Source organism: Pteropus alecto, unplaced genomic scaffold, assembly GCF_000325575.1.
Source record: "Pteropus alecto unplaced genomic scaffold, ASM32557v1 scaffold24, whole genome shotgun sequence".
Classification (NCBI taxonomy): Eukaryota; Metazoa; Chordata; class Mammalia; order Chiroptera; family Pteropodidae; genus Pteropus; species Pteropus alecto.
This window is the reverse complement of record NW_006439192.1, coordinates 24,079,436-24,104,845: the sequence shown is the minus strand read 5'-3', so window position 1 is coordinate 24,104,845 and position 25,410 is coordinate 24,079,436. Positions and strand designations below refer to the sequence as shown.

The window sequence follows — 25,410 nt, the reverse complement described above, 5'->3', positions numbered from 1 at the left end:
CGCAATTTTAATTTCTCTGTCTTGGGTAACTTGTCTGAAAAATAAAAGTAATTATGCCTCACAAGATTGTTGAAGGCTTAGCAGAAATAGTATACATAGAGCACATTGCACAATGTTTGGCATGTAGAAAGAAAGCAATAAATTGTAATAATTATAATTATGTTTGATAATAGAAATGTTTTTAAGTTAAATAGAGTAATTGCTCATGATCAGTACTGGAGTATTGAAAGACCCTAAAACAGAAGCTGTTTTATTAAGAATGTGCCTGTCATTTGCACTGCCAACACCTCAGTCTAAGCTATTCCAACTGTCACCTAGACTAACACAATTGTCTTCTAACAATGTCTATCTTCTCACACTCTTAACAAAATGGCTTCAATTTTGGGGTCTTTCAACTCCAGTACTGATCATGAGCAACTTGTTAGAATGTTAGTGTTAGCATAAGTTAAGACTTAAAGGATGATATTGGCCAGAATGTGTAAAATGTTCATGGCTAACCCGATCATGTGGCAAGGTGTATGAGACCACCATGGTTGATTTGGAAAATTTCAATTCACTCCCTTAAGGAACTTGACCACTCAGATATCATTGAAAAAACTGAGATTCTATTAGCGCTGAGGAAATAGCTATGAGATAGCCAACCAATGTTGTCCACCACAGTTGTCTCTACATCTTTTCTCCACTTCAGCATCTTCCTTTTATTCTTCAGTCAACTCTAATCCAATATCTGTCCCTCTTGTTCTTGAAGTCTCCTCCTAAATTGACCATTGACTTCCATGTTCCCTATTTGACCCCTCAGTAACACATAACACAGTTGATTGCTCCCTCCTGGAAATGCTCTTTTCTTGGTTTATATGATACAAAACTTTACTAATTTTCTTATCTAACATCTCCTTCCCTCTCTGCAGATGATCCTTTATTTTCCACTTGACCTGATGTGACTCAGAACTTTTATTTTGTTCTCACTACCCACCTATATGCCAATAACTCCTTGAATTATATCACTAACCCACACTACTAGACCTACATTTTGAATTGCTTACTTGACCCATTCACTTGATCATCTCACTGCATCACAAAATTAACATTTCCAGAACTAAAGTCTTGATTTTCTTCCAAGATAATTTCTCCTCTAGACTCACATTATTTCAGTAGACGATACCATCATCTTCCACTCATCCCCTAAAGATCATTTTGATATATTTCTCTCATCCCCACATTTAATATATTAGTAAGACTGATTCTACTCTCGGATTACCTTGAAATTATCCATTACTCTCCATTTGCATTGCCAACACCCCAGTTCAAGCTATTTCAACTCTCACCTAGACTAATCCTATTGTTTTCTAACAATGTCTACCTTCTCACACTCTTACCTCAATCCAAAGCAATGTCCATATCTCAACCAATGTGATCTTTTAAAGATACAGATAAAACAGTGTCACTCTTCTGCTTAAAATCCTTCTGTGACTTCCCACTGCATCAAAATAAGACTCAGCTTAGTGTGGCCCACAAAGCCCTGCCATGTGGATGAGCATGTAGTCCATCCATGTCGGCCTCTTCAATCTCATCTCTTGTTCTACTTGTCCTCACTAGCTGTACTCTGGTCATCTTAGCCTTTTAGTTTTTTGAACATATCGTGGTCTTTCCCAACTGCAAGGCCTTTTTCATGCTCTTCCCTAGATTGCTTGTATTGCTATCTATACACATCCTTCTTCCCACACACAAACTACACATATTCCCTGTCTGTCTAAATCCTAGTCATCTTTCAAAAAGGCTTTTTATGATTATGTCAACTAAAGGAAATGTATCTATGTTTTCTTATAGTACCTTATTCTTTTTCTTTACAGCACGTATCACAATCTGTAATTTTAAAATCTATTTTAATTTTAAAACAAAGTACAAATATGCAATTATTAAAATTTGTTTCACACTTTTGCTGTCTGGTAGAATTTAGGTGTAATTTGGAGTATTTGTTAATTTCCTTACATGTATATATTTTTTACTAGCTACTTGGAACCCATCTCTCATTGTAGGGACTACTATATGGAAATACAAATACACACACACACACACACACACACAAGTATGCAGAAATTTCTTTATATCTCAGGAAACTAACGACATTCTAAAATGTATGCACATAACTATGAGATTCTAACTGCCATTTTAATCCGACAAAATTCAGTCCTTGCTAAAAGTTATTTCATTCTTGCACGATATTAGACCCCCCCCAAAAAGAAATATAACTTCATTGACATCCAGTGTCAAGTTTCTCAATAATGAATAAAAATATCTGATCCAATGAAATTTAGTTTATCTCAATAAGTTTTTACCAATAAAATACCTGTATGTTTTTCATGGATCTCTGACTTGTCCTAGATTTTAATTTATTAGAATGCATCAATTGCTCTATGTCATTTATTTTAAGGGAAATATCAGTAACATTTTGTCTTTAACATCTCAAATAGGAAATCCCCATTAGTGTAATAAATAATGTATTTGTCAGAGAATTGGCAAGCCATCTTAATCAGAAAACTTCCTGGCTGACAATCACACAAAACTGAGACCACAAGCATATCTTAAATGTTTCAGCACTTGGATTTTCCTAAATACTTCTTTTAAGTTCTTTCTGAACAACTTGCACAAAGATCAAAACATACTAATTTCATCATTACTGTCCAAAATCATAAAAGAGACTTATAAAAGTATATGGATACATTTACTAACTTATAAACAACAAAATGCTTCATGTCTTTATTGAAAAAAGTCAATAAGATAAAAGATTTCCCTCATTTATAAAATGGAGAGATTGAACTAGGTGATAGCTAAGATAACTTTAAATTCTAAAAATTCTAATTTTTATACTCTTAGACTAAATAAGTAGTACATATTTTCCTCTTCTCATAAATAAAGGTAATAATATCTATGTTTCACCATTTCTATTTTTTTACCTTATATTTATTTATGTGTAGTGTATTGAAATCGTATACTGGAGATCTGGGCTCAGTCTTGTCTCTCTGACAAGTAGAAATACAAAAGAATAATTCATTACCACTTCTTAACTTTAATAAACAGCCAATTTGGAGGACTTTCTGCCATCCTTCACTCTTTCTTTCTGTATCCCCCTCTTTTATTAAACTCTCTCACACACACACCTGAACACACACACAACACCACCATCATCATTAGGATGTCCATTATAGATATAACCATTTTTAATCTATTGAGAGCAATAGAGAACTGTTGCTCAGGAACCACAGAGTAGAAAAAACCTTTCCTAAAATCCATTTCAGGTGCCTTCTCTGACAGCACAGGCAGAGCTGCCACACTGTGAAGGCATTTTGCTCAGATCCTTGCTCACAGCCCTTGGAAATGGTGCTAAAAAAGTAATAGAGTTAAAGTAAAATCAAATCAAATCAAAGATACCCTTAAGCAAGCAACAGATTCCAGGACTGCCTGTCAGATCCGTGCTGCACCCTACCACTTGAGCCCTTTTGTATTAGAGATATCAGTGATGGGAAAAGACATTGTATGGAATTTATGGAAAGTCCCAGTGGGGAAAATCACAGTATAGGCCCTGGGATACTGGAGCAAGGTCATACAATTTATAATAGAGAATATATGTCTTTTGAAAGGCAACTCAGCATGACTCTGAGCCATCGTACAAACTGAAAATCTGACTATGGAATACCAAGTGACCATGTGGCTAAAATTTCTCATCATGAGCCTGACTCACCAACTCAGCTCAGACTCTTGTCATTTACCATTGTTGTACTGACACCTCTTCCTCAGCTTACTCCTGGCCCAGAGGGGCATCTCTGAGGAATTACTGATAAAGGATGAAAATGCCCAAGCTTGATTTACAGATGGGTCAGCTCAACATGTGGCTGCAAGCCACTACAGCTTAAATCAGAGAAAATCCTCCTAATAGACAGAGTTTGGGACAGTGCATCTGGTCTCTACTTTGTGTGATACAGAAGTGGCCTGAGATTAGAACATATAAGGACTTATGAATAGTCTGGCTAGTCGATCAAAATCCTAGAAGAAAAAAGGTTGAAAGATGAAAGACAAAGATGTCTGGCAGATAGAAATATGGATAGATGACAGATAGATATAGATAGATGATGAAAGATAGATAGATAATAGATGATAGATGATAGATAGATAGATGATAGATAGATAGATAGATAGATAGATAGATAGGAGTGAATATAAAGTGCGAAGATCTTTGTATTAAAAATTAACACCAATCCAAGGGCCCCCACTGTGGAAGAGGCACTAATCAACCAAGTAGATAGACTGGCTCAGCCAATTGATGACAGCCAGCTGTCATTGGCCAGTCCAATGCTGGAACAGTGGCCATATTAAAAAGCAACAATGATGACAAAGATAAAGGTTAGGCATCAGCCCAGCAGTATGGGCTCCCATTTTCCATAATGAATCTAGCCACTGCTTTCTCTAAATATCTTACCTGCCAGCAACAAAGACCAGTACTGAGCCCATGATATGGCACACTTCCTCAAGGAGACTATCCGTCTACTTGATGGCACGTCGTTTATCCTGGGACCTTTCTACCCAGAAAAGTCCTGTGATTTATTCAGATAGGAATAGACATTCTGGGTATGAATTGCCTTTCCTGCCCTAGTTCTTAGCCATCATCACTATTCCAAGAGTTTGTTCTACCTGCATAGTATCCCAATACAACAGAGTAGGCATAAGAGTAAGTTCATGACAAAGGGATACAGCAATCATATCACATTCATGAAAATGTGAATCTGAGCAATGACGGTTAGACAGTTATGGACATGGAGATTTATTGTCTACATATCTCTACAAGAAAAAATTTATTTCCCTAAATGTCCAGGTACTGCCAGCCCCTTCAGAAATTGCCTCTGCTGCAGAGAACCCTACTTCCTATGGAGGCCCACATCCAGCAACTTATCTGAGCATGAGTAAAAAGTTACAGCCAACTCATCTCAGTGAATTAGGATCATTTTAGCACCAGAGTTCAATCAAGATGACCAAGTCTTATATCACATCTGCATGACACCTCAGATTCTTCTGCTCAATCTTATTTCCTTGCCTTTTCTTCCATAGTTGTTGATCCCAAGGGCATTGCCTAATAAACATCTGTCATCTAAGCTCCATTTATATGCAGTTCCTAGAGCAGTCAAATTCATAAAAAAAGAAAGTAGAATAGTAGTTGCCAGGGGCTGGGAGGAAAGAGGAATGGGGAGTTAGTGTTTGATGGGTCGGAGTTTCAGTTGGAAAAGATGAAAAAGTTCTGGAGAGAAAAGATGGTGATGGTTGTACCACAACATAAATGTACTTAATTTTTAAATGTTTTTAAAAGGTAAATTTTATGTTACGTATATTTTACCATAATAATAATAATAAAAGAGAGGTAGCGAATACAATATATGAGGAGAAAAATTGCAAACTTCTTTGGAATTAAGCTTTGTTTGTCTGGGTGGGGAAAGCATGGAAAACAAGATGAGCAAATTCGCAAGGAGTGATGGAACAACCCAGGCCACAGAAAACTGATGAGCAAGGGATCCAGGAAGTTAGAAAGAAGAACTTATAATAGCTATTATCCTGACCAATAGGATAGGTGAACCCAACAACCCAGATGATTTTTTCATGCTGAAATGCAAACAAATGGGCATCTTAGGTCTCTCCTAAAAGGTTATGTTTCTACCTCTGAAAAGATTTCCAAGGAAAGATTTGGGTTTAGATTGGGCCTGCTGTCTGCACAACTGTTTCCCTGTGGGCTAAGACAAAGGGTCATTAGATTTTGGGATAATATTCCCCAGTTTATAAGAAGAACATAGCAAGTTGCTAAGATTCAGAGGAGATCAATAGGACACAAGAATCAGCTGAATTTGCAGGCCCTGTAGCCATAGCAACAACCTTGGCAAACCCTCCACACAGATAGCAACAAGCCACTTCAAAATCACTGGGAGCCAAGCCAAGAGAGGGAACACTGAGACAAGGACTTCATAAATCTTAAGGATAAACTCCCTGCGCATGAAAAACAAAGAACTTCCAAAGCATTTCCTTTGATTTCTTCTGATCTCTCTTAATTTAAGAAGCCTGGCCCTAAAGTCTAGAGATCAGGCCCAGTCTTTCAAAGGAAAGGACAAATTGCCCCAAAGTCCTTAATATACAGGTCCATTAAAACATTAGATCTGCCTGGAGAGACTCTAAACCATGTGACCTGTTTTAAACAAAGGATAATATTCAAGAATCTCAGGGGCTTTTAGATACAGGATCAAAAATAACAGTAATTCTGGGAAACTTGAATATAAGGAGAGACTATTGAAGAATATGGAGGAGGAAGTAGCTGAGATTGCTGTGTTGTGATAACCACTGGACACAGAGGACCAAAGAAGCTTTCCTGTGATAGCATCTCCTTTCCCTGAGTTTGTGATTGCAAAGGATTTATTGCAATTCTAGGGATGGAAAGGGCCTTCAAAAAGTTAAAGAGTAGAACCCCAACAACTGGGCATGCCGAAGGAGAGCCTCTAGAACAACCAAAATTATTAATATAAAATTGTACCAAGGTGCAGTAGGAGTCTACCATATTACATAATGGAGGTGTTGAAGAAACTGACAATAACCCCATATGCCACTTCCCCCTGTAACTCCTTGGTTTGAGAAGAACATTAAATCAATCTTTTATTAATCTGTAGTCACTAATGTAGTAAATACATTCTTTTAGATCCATGTTAATATTGATCACCAATGTGGTTTTTCTTCATTTGGTCAGAATTGCACCTTTATTGCCCTACTATAGGTTTAAATTTGCTAGCACTAATAGAAGTAGGAATTATTTTATTCTGAAGACTATTAAACCATTTTTACTATTATTTTCTACATTTATAAAATCAAGAGGTTTTGAGCTGAAACATCACATACACATTCTCATGTAGCTTTATTAAAGTTATATGTTGAACTCCCTACCCTCTCCCCACACATCATCATTAATTTATTTATGAGAGGATGAACAAATAGGAATAATACCAGACAGCATTAAAGCAATATGAAGTGTGGTCCAAGGTCTGGCAGCATCAAGCATCATCTGGGACATTGTTAGACATGCAAAAATTTCATTTCCCTCACTACCCTCTGTTCTATAGTTTAACAGATCCATCCTTTGACAAATTCTCCCAGGTAATTTTGTGGGTACTTTAAAATTTGAGAAACACTGCTCTAGACTAGACCTATACATTAGGAACTCTGGAGCTGGAGCTAGCAATTCGTGTTTTACTACACCGTGTAGGCTGGGAACTGGTGGGAGCTGCTACCATTATCGTTTCCACATCCCCAATGATGATTGCTACATCTAAGATGGTGACATTGACAACTACTGGCAGAGGCAAATAAACCTCTGAAAGGTATTTAAGAACCTACAGGACTTGTATCTGTGTAGCATTCTAAACTCATCTATGTTACTCTCCCAATTGATTACTAAGCTGCAGCCACAAAGCTCTTTCTCACCTTAGGGACTCCAAACTCAGTTTCCTCTTTTTGAAAGGCTCTTTTTCTCCTCTTAGCTTGACTGGATCTTTCTTACTTATCCTTTAGGGCCCATCAGAAATGTCACCTCTTTAGTGAAGCCTTCTCTGACACATCCTATCAAAATTTGTTCTTTTTTTCTTGTCTGAACCTTGTTTTCCTCATAGAACACATCACAATTCACAATTATGGTATTTGTTAGTTAATCTGTTTGCTATCCGTTCCCCCTACTATACATTAAGCTCCATAATGCAGGGCCCACTTCTGTCTTGATCATCACATTGTCCTTAATGCCTAACAGTATCTTCTGTATACTAGGCTTTAATTAACATTTATTGAATAAGTAACTAAATAGGAGATATAATGGAAAAGATGCCAAACTCAGATAGGTATTACCATTATTAGTGGTAGTGGCACAAAAGACTAATTCTTTCTGTGATCATAGTGGGCACAGGAAATGGCCTTTGCATACTGAATCAAGAAAATAAGTAAGCATAAGTTGCCTATAACATTTGATAATTTTCAAAATTAGAAGTATCTAAGTACCAAAGGTTTTCTCTAGGGAACTTAAAATTTTGTCATTTTAAAATTATGTTACGTAAGAAGAATGAATAACTTCTACCCAAAAAGAAATGAAACCAACGCATAAAATAAAAATGTTTAATTCCCTTTTGAATGTGTGCTGAATTCAATACAAATTGATAAAGCATTTTTCTAGGCCAACGGAACCAATGTTATATTTAGAAGGCAATTGACTGCAAAAAAAAATTATCTATTCTATACTTTATTTTTAAAAAGAAATTCAAGATCTTATTCTATGTTTAACGTGTTGCAATAATGATGTCTTCTTTACAGCCTAAGACACCACAACAAAGAAATGGCACAATAAATTTTTGTTGTGTTTTTCTCTTTGTAATATCTTCATATACCAGTAAAAAATAAACTCTTTAATAAATAAATATATATAATAAATATTTGCAAATCGAAAATGTATAAATAGGTCCATCCTTTAAAAAAATGTTTCGTCTTGGTGCAGCATGTTTCATAGTCCACATTTCACCCAGGTTTTTTACATACAATGCCATAACTTGCAAAATCCTTCAAGGTCCTCAAAATTTTTGTAGCAATAATCTTGGCCAACTATGTCAATCCATTTCTTCAACATGAAGTATCTATTTTTAATGTAACTTTTAAAGTAAACATAATCCAGAGAGGTGAGACACCAGCAGCAAACTAGGTGGGGTTCCCATTATCCACAGTTTAACAGATTTTCAGCTTCAACCTACTAGCAAGGACTGAGCTAGTATACCTAAGTATACCTAAGGGAACTTATCCACTTATAAAGAGAGATCTTGATCTAGATGAAGTCAAATATTTTTGTTTCTTTGTTTTCAATATTCTTTCCAAATCCAGTTTCCTATTGGAAAATTAACTTCATAATGTTCTGAATAGTTTCCTGGGTTGTTATTTTACGATGAGAACTGTAATAAGAAAGAATAATTGTATTTTGGTTCTTCGGTAAAGACACTATCACACTTCAACTGTATATCAGTATGTCCTTATACAATTCAGGAACTCTTTCTGGATCCACTGGTCTAGGCAGAAAATGTGTAAATTTCTGATGTCTTTTAGACTTAGCACCATCTCTTGGAGTTCCATCTTTGTTAAGTGCCACAAAATACCTGCGGCCTGTGTCTCCATGTTTATATATGTTGGATGAATAAGTATTATACCAGTTCTCTTCAAATTGCTCCCTAAAGATGCATTCAGAAGTCAGTTTCTCCTAAAAGAGAGAAGATAATTACCATTAAAAACATAGCTTTGAGAGAATTTTCTTAGAAAAATCTTACGCCTATATTTTCTATTCCTTTGCCTATATCCTTTCAGGGATATAAATGCCAATTAATGTCAATTCTCTATTTTATTTTCAAATACTTTAAAAATATTTTGAACTTTCTCATGCTCTATTTTTATCTCCCTCCTACTACCATCATCACCAAACAGGACTGTAATTTATCTTGTCCCATCATTAGATTTTAAAGTTCTACATAGCAAATCTCTACTGTATCTTAAAGCATTTCAAGATCTTACTAACATCTAAATTCCTAATTCAAGGTCATTACTTCAAATCATGTATCTTCACTTTATGAATTTATTAATTGTTGGATGACACATTCTCCATAATTAACTTTGATCTGGATGTTACTATTAGGTAAAATTAGTAAAAGTCAAGTAATTTCCTGTCTTTTCAACATGGACTGCATATTATCTTAAGAGATAGACGACAGTTGATTTTTTAATCCAACACAAATATGAAGAAGAAAGATTATGTACATATTTTTACCTTTTAATTGTAATTCTAGTTCTATGATTACTATACATGTGTTATTCTTCTTTCTTCTGAGCTGACAGAAAGCCTGGAAAGGGCATGGTTTGCCCTTACAAAACAGATATTAAGTGAAATACCACTTACTAAATACTATAACCAGTTTTTCTTAGTGTATATTGAAATTTTAACTGTATATTGTGCTTTCAGTTGAGATTTTAAGAAAAAGAAGATACCAGACAGTGTCATCTGGTAAATTGTAATAAGTAAATTCTCTTTGCAAATAGTTACAGCTACTTTGACTCAAAGAAGAGATTTTATATGAGAGGATGGGCAGAAAAGTGGCACAGGTTTACATGTCACTAATTTTCTTAAGATTATATAACTCATTGTGAACAAATTAAAAATGTTAGCAGTGAAAGAGAAAAATCTATATTGTACTTTAAACTGAGTTTTATATTTTCTTGTTACTTTAATTCTTGGGTTCTAAAAAATATTTCTCATATTAATGAAATATTAACCTGAAAAGTTTACATTAAGCCCCATTTTTAAAACATTTATAGTAGACTCACAAATGGGCACTTATTCTCAGTGGTAAGATAAAAATTACCCAACTCAACTGTGAATGAGCTCGTGGCTATTATAATTAACAAGACTGCAGATATGGTCGAACTAGTGGGGTTACCCATTATCTGTTGTATCTTGCAGTATCCTAAGATTTCATTCACTCATTTCATATATATAGAGGTCAGCAAGTAAGTGATATATACTTAGCTATAGGAGATGATAACGGGTAGAGAAAATTTACATTAAATAAATATAAAGGTACAAAGAATCTAACATAGCAGGAAGAACAGGAAGAAAATGCTCTCATTTTTTTCTTTCTCTGCTGAGAATGATCAAAACATGGAGAAAAGCAGGAAGAATCAAGATAATAAACAGGAAGAACTAGTGAGCTAAAAGCAATAAGAGATTAGGGTTTAGAAAATAAAACTGAGTTACTATACTATTACCCAGACACATGGAAACTTAACAAGATATAATTTTTAATTTGCACATAAGTATATTTTATATATTTCCTTTGACATTACTAGTAGTAATATCTACACTATTAGTAGATATTTTACTTACAAACTGGACAGTCATTATTTTATGAATTATGTAATTTTTAAAAAATACATACTGATCCATAGAGTTCTCCTTTGTCATTCATTCCAAGGTAAAGACCACTGTCCACACCTCTAATACTGACCAGTCCCACTGCCACACTGATGAATTCCAGGATACCTGAATTTATAAACAAAATAATGATTTATGTTTATTAATGAACATATGACTAATGAAAATCTTCCAAACAGTAGTAGACCAATACTGCTAAATACAATGATGTACATAAAAGTCATGTGTAAATTGAAAAGTGCTGTACAATGTCTTGTTATGATGATCCTTTCATTTTATAGATGGAAAAAAAAAAAAACTACAAAGAAAAAAATGCTCATCATGGTATAATGTTAAGGGTGTAAAACCTTAAACCAGACTGACCTGGGTTTTAATTCCAGTTCAGTAACTTACTGACTTTTCAGACTATGCAAGTCATTTATCTTCTTTGAACTTCAATTTCCTCATATGCAAAATGGATGAAATGCCTCCCTACAGGAGAGAGGTAAGGACTAACACATTTAGGCATTCAACACATGAAAGCTATTATTATATTAAATTAGTATAAAATAGAGGTGTTCTCAGTTCTCCGTGGTTACATTAGTTAATTATAACCATGTTCTATTAATTATAATATTGGATTTTTTTCTTTTTTTGCTTACTGTGAATCAAGTCAATCTTTTTTTCTAGAAGCAGTCAGCATATCTTATATGGTATGTTAGTATTTTCTAGTTTATAAAAGGCTTCCATTTATATTTTCCACCTGGTCTTCAAGATATCCTCTTAGAATCCTCTAAGATAGGTATGGAAGATGTTCTCCCCATTTATGCATAAAGATACTGCTGCTCAAAGAGGTTTGTTGATTTGCCTAAGACGTAAAGTTTGTAATTAATAGAACCGATACTTGAACTCACATCTTCTGAGCCCTAATTCAACTTTTCTGCTTCAGGACACTATTAGTTGAAAACAATACAGTAGTTTCAAAACTTTATAGATTAGATAATATACTATTTTCTGTCACATGATTCTTAAAAATAAATTTTATAGTTCAAAGAAATGAAGGAACTTTATAATTCATTAAATGTGATAGTCAAATACCAAGAATTTAGTATGCAGGACAATTTTTCTAACAATAGCTTTTTAGAATTATTTTCATTCATTGGTAGGTAAACTAATATCGAAAATTCTCTACTTAATACACCAAAACACCATAGTGAAAAATAAAACAACTAAATGCTTACTTCTGTATCACTCTTTTTCTCTGTATACACAGTAACCTTTGGACTAATGTCTTTGTCTTATTCTTCCCCTTAGACTCTGCTGAAAAAGTCTATAGACATACTTTCTATATTTGGAACTTCCTTCCTCAATAGCTTTCTACCTTTACCCCTTCACCCCCTCTTAAGCTCTACAAACAGTATAAATGTGCACCATTTAGCCTGATTCTTGCTTTTAAGTCATTTCTTGATTTATTGTGCAAGTTCCTGTTTGGACACGTGATGCTCCCAAGGCCAAGAGAAAGTACCAAATCTGGCTATTTGCTTATATGGAGGGCTCTATTCTGTCCAGAGCCTAATTCATTCTTTGGCAGAAACATAGATTCTTAAACTCTAAATGTAGATTCTTAACAGCTCAAATGAGCTCTTTCAAACTATTAAAAGATCATGTAGAACACTAGAGCTATCAAGGATTATACAGCAACAATGCACTACTAAATAGTCTGTAAGTAGCTTTTCAAAGAGTCAGTATTTCAATTGAGAGCCTGAGGCAGAGAGAAGATAAGATACAGCAGGAAGACACAAAGGCCATAGGATAGCCATTATAATGAAAAATATAGAGGGAGTAAACAGCAATTAAATTTACTGTCAAGCTCATTACTGAGTGATTCCTATTAAAAATAAAAATATCAAGCCAAGACATGATTAGTAGAAGAAGATATATTAATGAAATTTCATCCAGAGTATACTTACAAATGTATAATTACTTGAAGTTGTATTGAATGTTAAATTCAAACTGAAAAGGGCACTATAGCTCACAAGTAACTTAATTCTCTTTAAGTATCTGATTTACATTAAGATGCTATTGTCTTTCAAAGAACAGGAACTGATTAACTGATTAGGATGTGTAATAGAACCAGTTTTCAAGTACAATAAAATATGTTTTGTTTCCATATAGGCCAATTATATACCAGATTTATAAAGTATCTGTTTTTCTTGCAAAACTAAAACTACCTATACTTTAATTCCCATCTTAAGATAATGCTATCTTGTTAAAAATATGTAGTTGTAGAAAGACAAAAAATTATATATATTCTTAGAATAATTATATTCAATAGTTTCAACTTTATTAAACAACATTTGAAACTTTATACATAACCAGGCACAAATAATTTTGCAATGGTTCATAGGGTTGATGGGGAAAAGGTTATATATTTTTGTGTTCTTAAAGATTTTAGCCACACTTTTTAATTCTTATCCTTTTTCTCCTCCAGGAAATAGTATACCACATAGTAATTTGTAATCATTTGATTCTCAAATGAGATTTGACAAGTCTTTTTTATTTATAATATGAGGCGGCAACTAAGCTAATTCCTTCACAAAGAGTAGACATGAAAAACTTTCCTTAAGAGGTAATCACAGATTTTAGATAGATTTTCTAATGCCCAGTGTCCCATAAAAAGACTTGGAGGTACTTTGTCTTTCTGGTATCGTTTTCAAAGCCAGCCTTTTTAAAAATCATAATAAACAGGTGAGTCAACCCACAATGCAACCACATCAGACAAATCTATGGAGAATAGGGGAGAATAAAGGAAAAGCCTTTAAAGAAATATGTTTGATCTCAGGCTAAACTTTTTTTTAAATAATGATTCTATGTTTATGTATTAAGTAGTCTTACTACTGTACTACTGTGCAGAGAAACTCTATTATAAATATAGAGCTGCTCAGATAGGAAATTATTTTAACCTTACTGGGACACTTTTGTCTATTGATGTGGTTTTGAAATTTTAAAATCCAGGATTCTAATATTTTTATTTAATTATGGCCAAATTAGTATGAATTATCAAACATGTTATTTACTTTAACATCCAAAATAGCCAATTTTAAGCTTTTTCAAAATTATTTTTTGATGACAGAAATGAGTTTAAAAGAAAAATAGCAAAATAATTTCATAATTAATAATTGAAACACTAGAAAAAGAAGGCAAATAGAGAAGCATATAAGGTTACACATGCTAAACATAAACTTTTTTTGTCACCACTTCTTTGTAGTCATTTTTGATGTCTTAGCTATCAAAGGCCACTAGGATGCACTGCAATGTACTGTGTAGTCTGTTTATTCCTTTAGGCTATGAGACTAATCTGGGTTATCTTCCCTTTGTGGGACAGTAAATATTTTGTTCTGTACGCAGCTTCCCACAATACAGTGACAAACCAGCACAAAATCAGTTTAAGTCATATTTTTGCAATTACTAAATAATTATACAAAATTTTCGCAAAAAAAAAATGTTCTAGTAAGATGGTAAATCTGATATGCAACATTCATTTCTTAAGGAATGGACTTAAATATCAATTTAAGGAATATGATCTAGTCTACAAATATTTACTAATCTCTTCCCATAGGGTCAGTCTTATAAAGAGACACAAAGTAAAAGAAGCTATTCTTGTCCTTGAAGAGATTACAGTTGAGTAAAATTACAAATGTCTTAAAAGCAGAATTTTCAGTGTGACACTATGTATCACAGGGGGAAGTCTGACTATTACCCAAGCTTAATTTCTACCTGCTCTACTTGTAGGTCTTATCACATTTGTGTCCATTTCTAAATCTTTCTGGTAGCTGGAGGATTTTTCTGTCATGAATCAAGTGCAGTAGTTCTTAAAGGCAAGAGAACTGAGCCACCTGGTGTCAGCAAAGTTCTTTAAAATCAAAATCTTAGCCTTGTCAATTTAGAAACCACTTTCGAAAAGTGACCCCAAGGTTGGCCATTAGGTCCTGACACTCTTGACTCATAGTCATTGGGAATTTGGAAGAGATCAGTGGAAGCCGCAAACATATGGGTTTTTAAAAAGTTAATTTTCTAAGCCTTTGAGTGCTACCAAATGACCACCACATGCTCATTTCTACATTTAGAGTGACAAATGCCCCTCAGCCCAAGATTTACACTTCTTCGAAGTTTTGATGAGTACTCCAAGCCAAATAAAAAGGAATGAGAGTAGAAGAACAAGGGGATGAGGACAAGATAAGAGAGGGCCATTCCAAGATGAGATTCTCAAAGAATTCCACAGAGCTGAGGAGGCTAAAGGAAACCTGACACTGTTGGGCCCTTTCACATTGCTGCTGACAAGTAAATGGGATCTTAAAAACAAAACAAAACAAAAAAAAAACGAAAAAACGATGAATCTCTCCAATGATGTCCCAAGTATGATGATAAAAATCCTCTGAGAGTGCTAGGCAATTAACTCTAATTTGATTTAAAAAACAGACAAACAAACCCGCAATGAGGGAAAGATCCTGGGATGTCAGATTCAGAAAGCATCTTAAAGAGACCATTTAATTTACCCCTATTATTGTACAGACAAGAAAACGAAGGCTCAGACTGGTGGGGGCACTTGTTAGTCACATAGCTAGTTAGGCAATAATTAACAGCACAGAGACCTTATGATTTCCAATCTAGTATCTTAACAATCTGCCTTAACAATCATTCGCTTGTTTCTTTCCTTTAACCCTTTCTGCTCCCAGTCGCTGCTGGAGGTATTCTGAAACCTGTCCCTATGTGTTCCCACCCATATCTTCTTTCGCTTCCCATTTCCTCTTACGTGCGGTTAATACCAAGATCTTTCCTTTCGGGTTTCACAATTTTCTAAAGAGGAGCTTGGTTGAAGAACTGGGCATGCTCAGTAGCCAGGTACATTTTTTTTTTCCCCTTTACCAAAATAGAACTTTAAGAGCGCAGAGAACTGCCACCAGGTGAGCCTGAGAGTAGCGACGGTGCCCATGGAAAGTTAATCTGTTACCTCTTCAAGTGAACATTTACAGTTCTCTAGGAGAACACGTAAATGCTCGTATCCCAAACAACAGCAAGCTTCTGAGCAATAGCCCTGAAAACGTAATCTACTGCACAACTGTAGGGCGAAATGCTTCCTGTTATTAATTTTTGTGGAAGGTACTGGGGGGAAATGTGAGAGGAAGTAGGAGGAAGTAATATGGGGATTTAAGAAACAACAGAAACAACAACAACAACAAAAAACCTGCCTGCGAGGTAATGAGTGCAAGAAAGATCCCAGGCAGCAGGAAGGGCGGGGCAGCAAGGTGTGTTGGGAGCCCCCATCGGTTCTCCTCCCGCCCCCGCGTCCAGAGCAGCAGGCCTAGACTAGGTTACAGGAAAAAGTCCTCCCAGTCCCTGCACTGGCCCGCCCTTCAACCCGCGCCCGCACCTAGCACTGGAAGGGTCGCAGGAACTCTAGCTCCGCGCTGCCCTGTCTCCTTGCGCAGGCGAGTTGGCAGGCGCACGCGGTGGAGAAGAGGGGCCAGAGGCGGGGAGAGGCGAGAGGAGAGAGCTGGGGTACGGGTACGTACCGAAGAGACTGTGGTCCTGCCGGGTGCCTTGCACGCTGCCGTCCGGCAGGATCTGCAGGTGGAAGCCGGTGCGGCAGTAGAGCTGCCGGCGGCGCAGGATGCCGTGCAGGTGCGCCAGCTCCGCAGCCCCGGGCCCGCCGCGGGTGCCCCTCTCCGCGGCGCCTAGGCGCTCGCCCAGCAGCGGTGGCCGCTCCCCGGCAGGAGGCAGCAGGAAGTGCGAGCCCACCTGCTGGCCCAAGCCCTCCAGGCCACCCAGGAAGCCCCCGACTTCAGCTAACGGAGCCATGGAGGGGCCAGAGGGAGAGGCGGATCCGGAAAACAAAAGATCCCCCAATAAAAAAAGTGTGGCGGGGATGGGGAGGTGAATGGAGAAAAATTACAGCGAAACAAGCGCAAAAAGTTAAGACCCGGTTACTCCTGTGAGGTCGCTGAATGGACTTTGCACTGAGATAGCAGGGAAGCTTTCACTGTCTTGGAGCGGTCTTCTTTCCTTGAGTAGATGGGAGCTGGCTGCTGGCTTTGCAGAAACATCTATAGCTGCTGCTGCCAATACTGGGGCTGGGGCTGGGCTGGGGGCTGGGGCTCCAACTCCGCAAACTGATCAGATCAGAGTCCTGTGTACATACACACCTAGTATATATACGGGTCCTCTTGACATATGCTAATCAAGTCCTTTCATGAGCGCTGGGGAGGTTCTGTTTGAAATCCTAAACCGGCCTCCTCTCAACACGTTTTTGCTCTTCGGAAGTGACCAAAAGGAGCCCTGGACGATTCTCTATCCGTGCAGTCGCAAAAATCATTCCCACACTTGGCCAAAGCTAGCCAGCAACTTCGGGGAGGTGCAGTCAAGGCCCCTTTTTGGGGCTGTCTTTGGAACAACCGTGATGCTGTTCGGCTGCTGCTGTGCAACCGCCTTTGATGTGAGCTCCTTTGCAGTGATAGATGGCTGCTAAAGCGAGCCCAGCTTGGCAGGTATATAGAAGAAGAAGAGGGGAGGAAGGGAAGACGGGGGGCGGGGGATGGGTAGGAGAGGAAAAGGAGAGAAGAGGAGAATTGGACTCCTTGGGAGTTGCTGAGAGCCTGCAGTGGACAGGTGCAAAGAAAGGTAAGGGAGAGAAAAGGAAAAAGGGCGTTACCTGAGGCTTAGACCTGCCCAGACACACATGAAAGGAAAATCAAAGCTTTGACAGTTTAACTCGCTAATTTTAAAACACTAATAAAATGTACAAGCATTACTCTTTTCTTTTATCATTTAGATGGGGGATTTTCTTTACATAATCAAGGTTAGCTAGAAACACACATTCGCCCCCCTTCCCGAGTTCTCTTTAATGTTTATCTTTACTCAGCACATGCCATAACCGAGATTGCCTTATATCTATATGGAAGTTTTAAATTGTGTGCTAAGATCATGCACTTTTAATCAATGTAACATCATAACATAATATAATCATGAATCTAGGGATAAAGAGTAAATCAAAAGAGGCTGAAAAGAGATAATTTTCATTCTTATATTTGCCACAAATAGAAAATGAATATCTGTAACAGTGTTATAAATGATGATTGGCTTCTGGAGCCCTTGTCCAACCTAAGAGCACTTTCCTTTCTTGGTTGCATTTTCTTCAAGGTTAGAATTTTTTTTTTTTTTTTTGGTTCACATTTCAGTTATAAGAATAACTAAATGGAAAACATTGATTCTTGATGTTTTTTTGAGACAAAAAATTACTGGTAAAAATAATGTAAATGCCTACACATATTTGTAAAATAAAAAGTCATTGAAGAGAAAGAGTTCGTATATGTCCATTTGAACCTTAAAACTTTGGTTTTATACCATTAGTTAAATTCAAGATGTTTCTGTTAAAATTTTTTCAGTGGTAGAACAGTTTAGAATCAATCACTTGACAAATTTATGCTTCCCCTGAGCAAAAAGTTTTAGGGAATCACTAAAGATTAGTTTTTCAGTCTTGTTTCATAGTCTGTTCAGCAAAAGCCTAAACCTGGGGGCGTAAATGGATGTAACTGCTTTGTTTTATTTGCTCTGAAGGTTGTTTTATGTTGGTTTTTTTTTTTCCTAATTAATTGGCAGGTGCTTTAAAGTAGGTAAAGTTACACCTTTTCATCACTAGGGCCCTAAGTACTGACCCTTGTGCAACTAAGTTATAAAAGAGTCCTTAAAACAAGTAATTTACTGTTGAGAGATATGAAATAAAACAAAAATACTGTCTAAAACAATAAACAAATAAATCACTATAGAAATGTATATTGCTAAGTCTGTTTTAAAGGTTGTACCAGGTAAATGTCATATTATTTCACCTTTCAAATAACAGAAGTCTGTCTTGTGGTGGGACCCCCAAATCCACCATAATCAAGATTTCAAAGCACATCTGTGTAAACATTATCACATCAGTGTAAAACATCAACCAATGAGCTTTTACTTTGAACCAAATCTTCTTAATTGCAGTGTTAAATCAAAGAAAGTTAGATCAAAGTTGTGTGAATCTCATAGCGGGATAACTAAAATAGCCAGTACATACATTGATCACTTTTAAAAAAACAATACTTAGAGGTTTAAAACAAAGATTAAGTACCCTTTAATGAGGTGTGTTTCAAGGTCTAAGTTTTGTATAACATATAATGCTGTTAAAAATTCCACAATGGACATATAGCATTGTCACCTGCTCCATGAGGTACTGGTTTGGTACTAAATTGAATATTTTAATTCCATAAAATGTTTCCCCACATGAACACTTTAAGTCCTGCTGTGTGATTTATAGCTCTTAGACTGTTTAAGTCTTTTGTATTACATATATATATATATATATATAGTCTTTTGTATTACATATATATACACGTACATACTAAAATATGGAGAAATTATGTACATAGTCACCAAAGCCCAAATACTTTAATACTAGAACTACCTTCTCTTTGTACAGCTTTAGCATTTTCAAGTGCATTCCCTTATTTGATCACCACGATAACCCTATAAGATAGGCACATCTCACTATATAAGGCAAAAAAATTCTCCTGGATTCTAGTTCATGGTCCTATACCTGAAGGCAATTTTCTTAAACTCTCTAAATGCCTCTGTTGCCTTTTTTTAGAAAATAAGCACAATGTTAACTCTTGCCTAGTTCGCTATGCCTAGGATTCCTATGAGACTTAAATGTGAAAATATGTAGGAAAGTGCTTTTAAAACTATAAAGTTTTCTATGCATAAAAGATGTTAGACACCGTCAGTTGTTGGAAAAAAATTTGCTTTATAGTCTATAATTCATTTGAAATACAAAATAAATCTTTTTTCCCCCCAAAACCAAACCTTTAATGTGTAAATTTTGAATGGTGCTTAATGTCATTTTATAAAGGGCCAGAATAGAAACAAAAAGATAAGGATTTCTTTGTTTGAACTAGTCATGTGACAGGAAAAGATAACACTAAAGATTTTTTTGCACATGCTGTGATGATATCATGGGAAGTTAAATAATTTTGAAGAGTGTTTTACAAGAGTGCATTATTCAACTTTTAAGTATACACTGCAATCTAATCAACTTTACCTGTGCTTCCTAGAGACCACACTTGCCTTGCTGTTATACAAATATGTGGTACAATTTCTACTTCCACAAAACGTAGTTACAGTTTTCCAGACTATATAATTTCTATATAGCTTTTCAGCAAGCATATTGTCATGAATCTTTGTTTTTACACTTGAAAAAGGAATTAATACCTTTCGATACTTCTACATGTGTTCAACTTGAAAAACAGAGCTCATTTAAAAGTCATGACTTATACCCCCAAGAAAATAAAAGTACATTTGCCTACCTTATTTTTATTTATCATTACAAAATATTGGAACCAACATAAATTTCCACACATAGGAAACTGATTGAATAAATTAAGGTTTATTCACACAGTGGAGCATTATATAGCCGGAAAAAAAAAAAAAGAATGAAAAAGAGCTCTATAACCTAATATGGAGTATTTCCAGGATATATTATCAAGTGAAAAGAGCAAAGCTTTAGCATACTTTATGTATAGTTTGTTACCTTTTCTGTAAGAAAGAAGGAAAATAAGAAACTTCTACATGTGCATGCTTTTTTTTTTCAAAAATATAGGAAAGATGAACCCGAAACTATGAAATTGGTTACCTTGCTAATTGACTACCTAGGATGGTTATGAATGAAGTAGAAGAGAATGGGGAGTGAAACTTCTTTGAGAACAACTTTTTATAGTTTTAACTTTTTGGAGAAATGTTAATGTTTTAGATTTTTTAAAGTAAAATAGAATAAATAAGACTGAAAAGGAAATGGAATAAAATCAGAAATAAATGAACCTAACTGAATTAAAGTGAATAACAACCACACAGAAGGAAATAATAATAATATTTTTTTTAAAAAACTAAGTAACTTTCAAATGCAGTTCTTTGACTATGCAATAAAGATCTAAAGTTCAAAAATTACATAAATAATTATTGAATTTCACTTACAAAGATTGTTTTTCTCAGTGATAGGAGTTAAACTAGTATATATTGTAAGATTGAGCAAATGAGTGAATATATATATAGTTAATAATGAGAGCTAGGTGTTTCGCACTGTTAAGTAATGGAGTTACAAATATGAAGAGGAAAGATTAGAATGAATCCTATAACATTTAATTAAAATTGCAATTATCAAGATTAACACATGAGATGTATGTATGTGTGTGTATCTTAGCTCCTTCATCAAAGGGGCCTAGAACCAAAGAAATACCGGGGCAATTGATCATACTTAGTGCCTAGATCTTTAGTTTCTCAATTCAATCTACCACAAAAAATGACCCACAGTTCCTGGAAAATATCTGGTTCCAGGACTGAGGCATTACATGCTTTTTAAAACTATTTTTAAGAGCAATTTTAGGTTTACAACAAGTAAAAGAATACACACTTGCATAGCCTTTCCCATTATTAACATCCTCCACCAGAGTAGTACATGTGTCACGATTGGTGAACCTACATTGATATATCATCCATCACCCAAAGTCCATAGTTTACATTAGGGACCACTCTTAGGAGTGTATATTCTAGGAGTTTTGGTAAATATGTAATGACATGTATCCATTATTGTCATACAGAGATACCTCACTAATGAAGGTGTGTAAATGGCAAATAAGCATATGAAAAGATGCTCCACATCATATGTCATTAGGAAATCCAAAACACTAACACCAAATGTTATTAGTATTATACAGATTATTTTCACTGCCTTAAAATGCTCCACGTTCTGTCCGTTTATCCTTCCCCAAACCCAACTCCTTTTTACTGTCTCCATAGTTTTGCCTTTTCCAGAATGCCACCTAATTGGAATCGTACAGTAAACAGCCTTTTCAGATTGCCTTCTTTCACTTAGTGATACGCATCTAAGTTTTTCCATGTTTTTCATGGCTTTATAGCTCATTACATTTTAACATTGAATAATATTAATAATATTCCATTGTTCAAATGTACCACAGTTTGTTTATTCACCTGCTGAAGGATATATTGGTTGCTTCCAACTTTTAGTAATTATCAATAAAGCTACTATACATATTCATGTGCAGGTTTTAGTGTGAACATAGTTTACAACTCCTTTGGATAAATACCAAGGAGTATGACTGATGGATTATATGGTAAGAATATGTTTAGTTTTATAAGAAACTGCCAAATTATCTTCCAGTTGGCTGTACCAATTTTCATTCCCACCAGCAATGAATGAGAGTTCCCATAGCTCATATATTCACCAGCATTTGTTGTTGTCAGTGCTTCAGATTTCCTAATGACAATGATGTGGGGCATCTTTTTGTATGCTTATTCGCCATCTACATATCTTCATTAGTGAGATGTCTGTAAGGATCTTTGGACAATTTTTTTTAATTGGGTTGCTTGCTTCTTCTTGTTGAATTTTAAGAGTTATTTGTGTTTTTTTGGATAACAGTCCGTTATCAGATGTGTCTTTTGCAAATATTTTTTCCTAGTCTGTGGCCTGTTTCTCATTCTCTTGACATTGTCTTTGGCAAAGCAGGTTTTAATTTTAATAAATTCCATGTTATCAAATTATATGTTTCATGGATTGTGCCTTTGAGGCTGTATCTAAAAAAGTTGTCACCATACCCAATGTCATGTAAGGTGTATCCTGTTATATGCTAGGATTTTTATAACTTTCACATTTCACATCTTTGTGTATGATCAATTTTGCATTAATTTTTGTGAAGGATGTAGGATCTGTATCTAGATTCATTTTTTGCATGTAGATGCCCTGTCATACCAGCATCATTTATTGAAAAGATACCTTGCCTTGGCTCCATTGTATTGTCTTTGATTCTTGTCAAAGATTAGTCAACTATATTTATGAGCCACTTCTAGGATTTCTATTCTATTACACTAATCTATTTGTCTGTTCTTTCATCAATACCACAGTGTCTTAATTGCTGTAGCTTTATAGTAAGTCTTAAAGTCAAGTATTCTCTGTCCTCTGACTGTGTTCTTCTCCTTTAGTATTGTGTTGGCTGGTCTGGGTCTTTTGCCTTTCCATATAAACTCTATATTCAATCTCTTGTTATTCACAAAATAACTTAATGAAACTTTATTGGGATTGCATTGAATCTATAGATCAAGCTGGAAAGAACTGACATCTTGACATATTGAGTCTTTCTATCCATGAACATGGACAGTCTCTCCATTTATTAGTTTTTTTATTTCTTTCATCAGAGTTTTATAGTTTTCCTCACATATACAGTGCATATTTTGTTAGATTTATGCCTAAGTATTTTATTTTGGGAGTACTAATGTAAATAATAGTGTTTTTAATTTCAAATTTAATTTGTTCAATGGTGGTATATAGGGCAGCAATTTTTGTATATTAACCTTTTATCCCACAATCTTGCTATACTTTCTTTAGTTTTAGGAGAGGTTTTTTTTATTTTTTTTGTTGATTTGTATTTTCTATATAGATGATCACGTCATCTGCAAACAAAAACAATTTTATTTCTTCCTTCCTAACCTGTATAGCTTTTGCTTTCTTTTCTTGTCTTATTAGCTAGTAGTTCTAGTACAATCTTGAAAATGCATAATGAAAGGAGACATCTTGCCTTGTTCCTGATCCTAGTGAGAAAGCTTCAAGTTTCTCATCACTAAGTATAATATTAGCTATAAGGTTTTTATAGATATTCTTGAGCAAACTGAGGAGGTTTCCTTCCTGGACTGAGGCATCTTTTTGTGCCAGTGGAAAGGAAGTACTCAGAAAGTAATAAGAACATGTCAAAAGGATACGGGCCAAATCCTGAACAATTTGAGCATCAAAATAAATAATGATAGAAGCAATATATTTGTAGAATAACGTAATTCTCTGCTAGTGCAACTGTTCAAATAAATAACAACCAATCAAACAAAAATAAATAAAGAAGAAAGAAAAATTCTTTCTTACAGTAGAATACTGACTAATAAACACTGAAAGAATGATGGAATTAGAAAATGACCATTTCTCATTCATTATAGGATCATTGCTAATATACAAAATTATTGAAGCATGCTAAAACTAATGGGTAAAAATTTGATGAAGAAGAGGCTATTTACAAAGTCTTGAATATCCCCTTGTAAATTCTTACTATAATCAAGAGAAAATAGTAACTTTACAGTGGGGTAATCTAGTGAATACTATCTTAACCAAATAATAAAATTAGTCAACGATGATGGGCCAAACCATGTGCCTCTTGATACCCTAGGAAGGATACAATGTCACTTATTTCATGTTCTTGTCAAAAATGCATAACCTGAATCAAATCATGAGAAAACATCAGCTAAACCCTGAAAGGTCTTCTTCAAAACAACTTGCCTATACTCCTATAAAATGTCAAAATCAAGGAAGACAAAAAAAGATTAAAGAACTGTTCCAGATTAAAGAAAACTAATGAGACATGAAAACTAAATGTTATGTATGATCCTAGTATGGAGCCTGAACCAGAAAAAACAAAGCCAAAAGAGACATTATTGAAACAAGTGGCAAAATTTTAACGTGGACTATGAATTATAGTATCGTATCTGTTAAATTTTCTATTTTGACAATTTTACCATGACTATATAAGGAAAGGTCTTAGGAAATATAAAATGAAACTTTATTAATAAAGAGGCATGATGTCTGCAAAATTATTCTCAAATGGTTTATAAAAAATGTATATACAACCATATACAGAAAAAGAGGATAGATGATAAAGCAAATGGAGTAAAATGTTAACAAGTGAAGAATATCATGAAAGAGCATGTAGATTTGTTTGTACTATTCATGTCACTTTTATGTAATTATGAAATTACATCAAAATATAATATAAAATTATACCAAAAAGTTTTTAATGTAAAATTTGAAAGGTCACAACTTAGATATTAGAAGCACTTTAATGATAAGAGAGAAAATAGAAATTCAATAGCTACTGTGTAAGATAATTGAGATAAATTCAAATTCCTGAATTTAAACTATGAATTTCATAGGAGAGTTCCAGACTGCACAAAATCTCTGTGGACAGTATTGAATACATGTAGGAAAATGAATATTAATTGACCACAAAGTCGTATAATTTGGGAAATCAAATTCCAGCAGAAGTAAAATTGGGCACAAATTGAATGTCACTATTATTGCCTACTTATCTCAGGAATATCAACTGCTCTATCTAAGCCCCACTCCTCACTTCACTCACCAAAAAGATCAAGAAGAGTAGTAAACAGCACATGATTTGATTTTTGCCTTGTATTTTTTTCTTTAGTTATTTACCATACTAGAAACAAGCAAGGTATTGTCACACAATAGTTATGAGACCTTTGGAAAATCACATTAC

At 35.0% G+C, this 25,410-nt stretch overlaps 1 protein-coding gene across 1 annotated transcript; it reads right to left on the bottom strand.

Annotated features, from left to right (window-relative positions):
• Nucleotides 1-8,803: 8,803 nt before the first annotated feature.
• FGF20 (fibroblast growth factor 20) lies at nucleotides 8,804-17,008 on the bottom strand. Its single transcript, XM_006916425.1, has 3 exons — nucleotides 16,579-17,008; nucleotides 11,031-11,134; nucleotides 8,804-9,304 (listed from the first exon to the last, which is right to left on the bottom strand). The coding sequence occupies exons 1-3, from the start codon at nucleotides 16,862-16,864 to the stop codon at nucleotides 9,059-9,061; spliced, it is 636 nt and encodes a 211-aa protein (XP_006916487.1). The 5' UTR covers nucleotides 16,865-17,008; the 3' UTR covers nucleotides 8,804-9,058.
• Nucleotides 17,009-25,410: the final 8,402 nt, after the last annotated feature.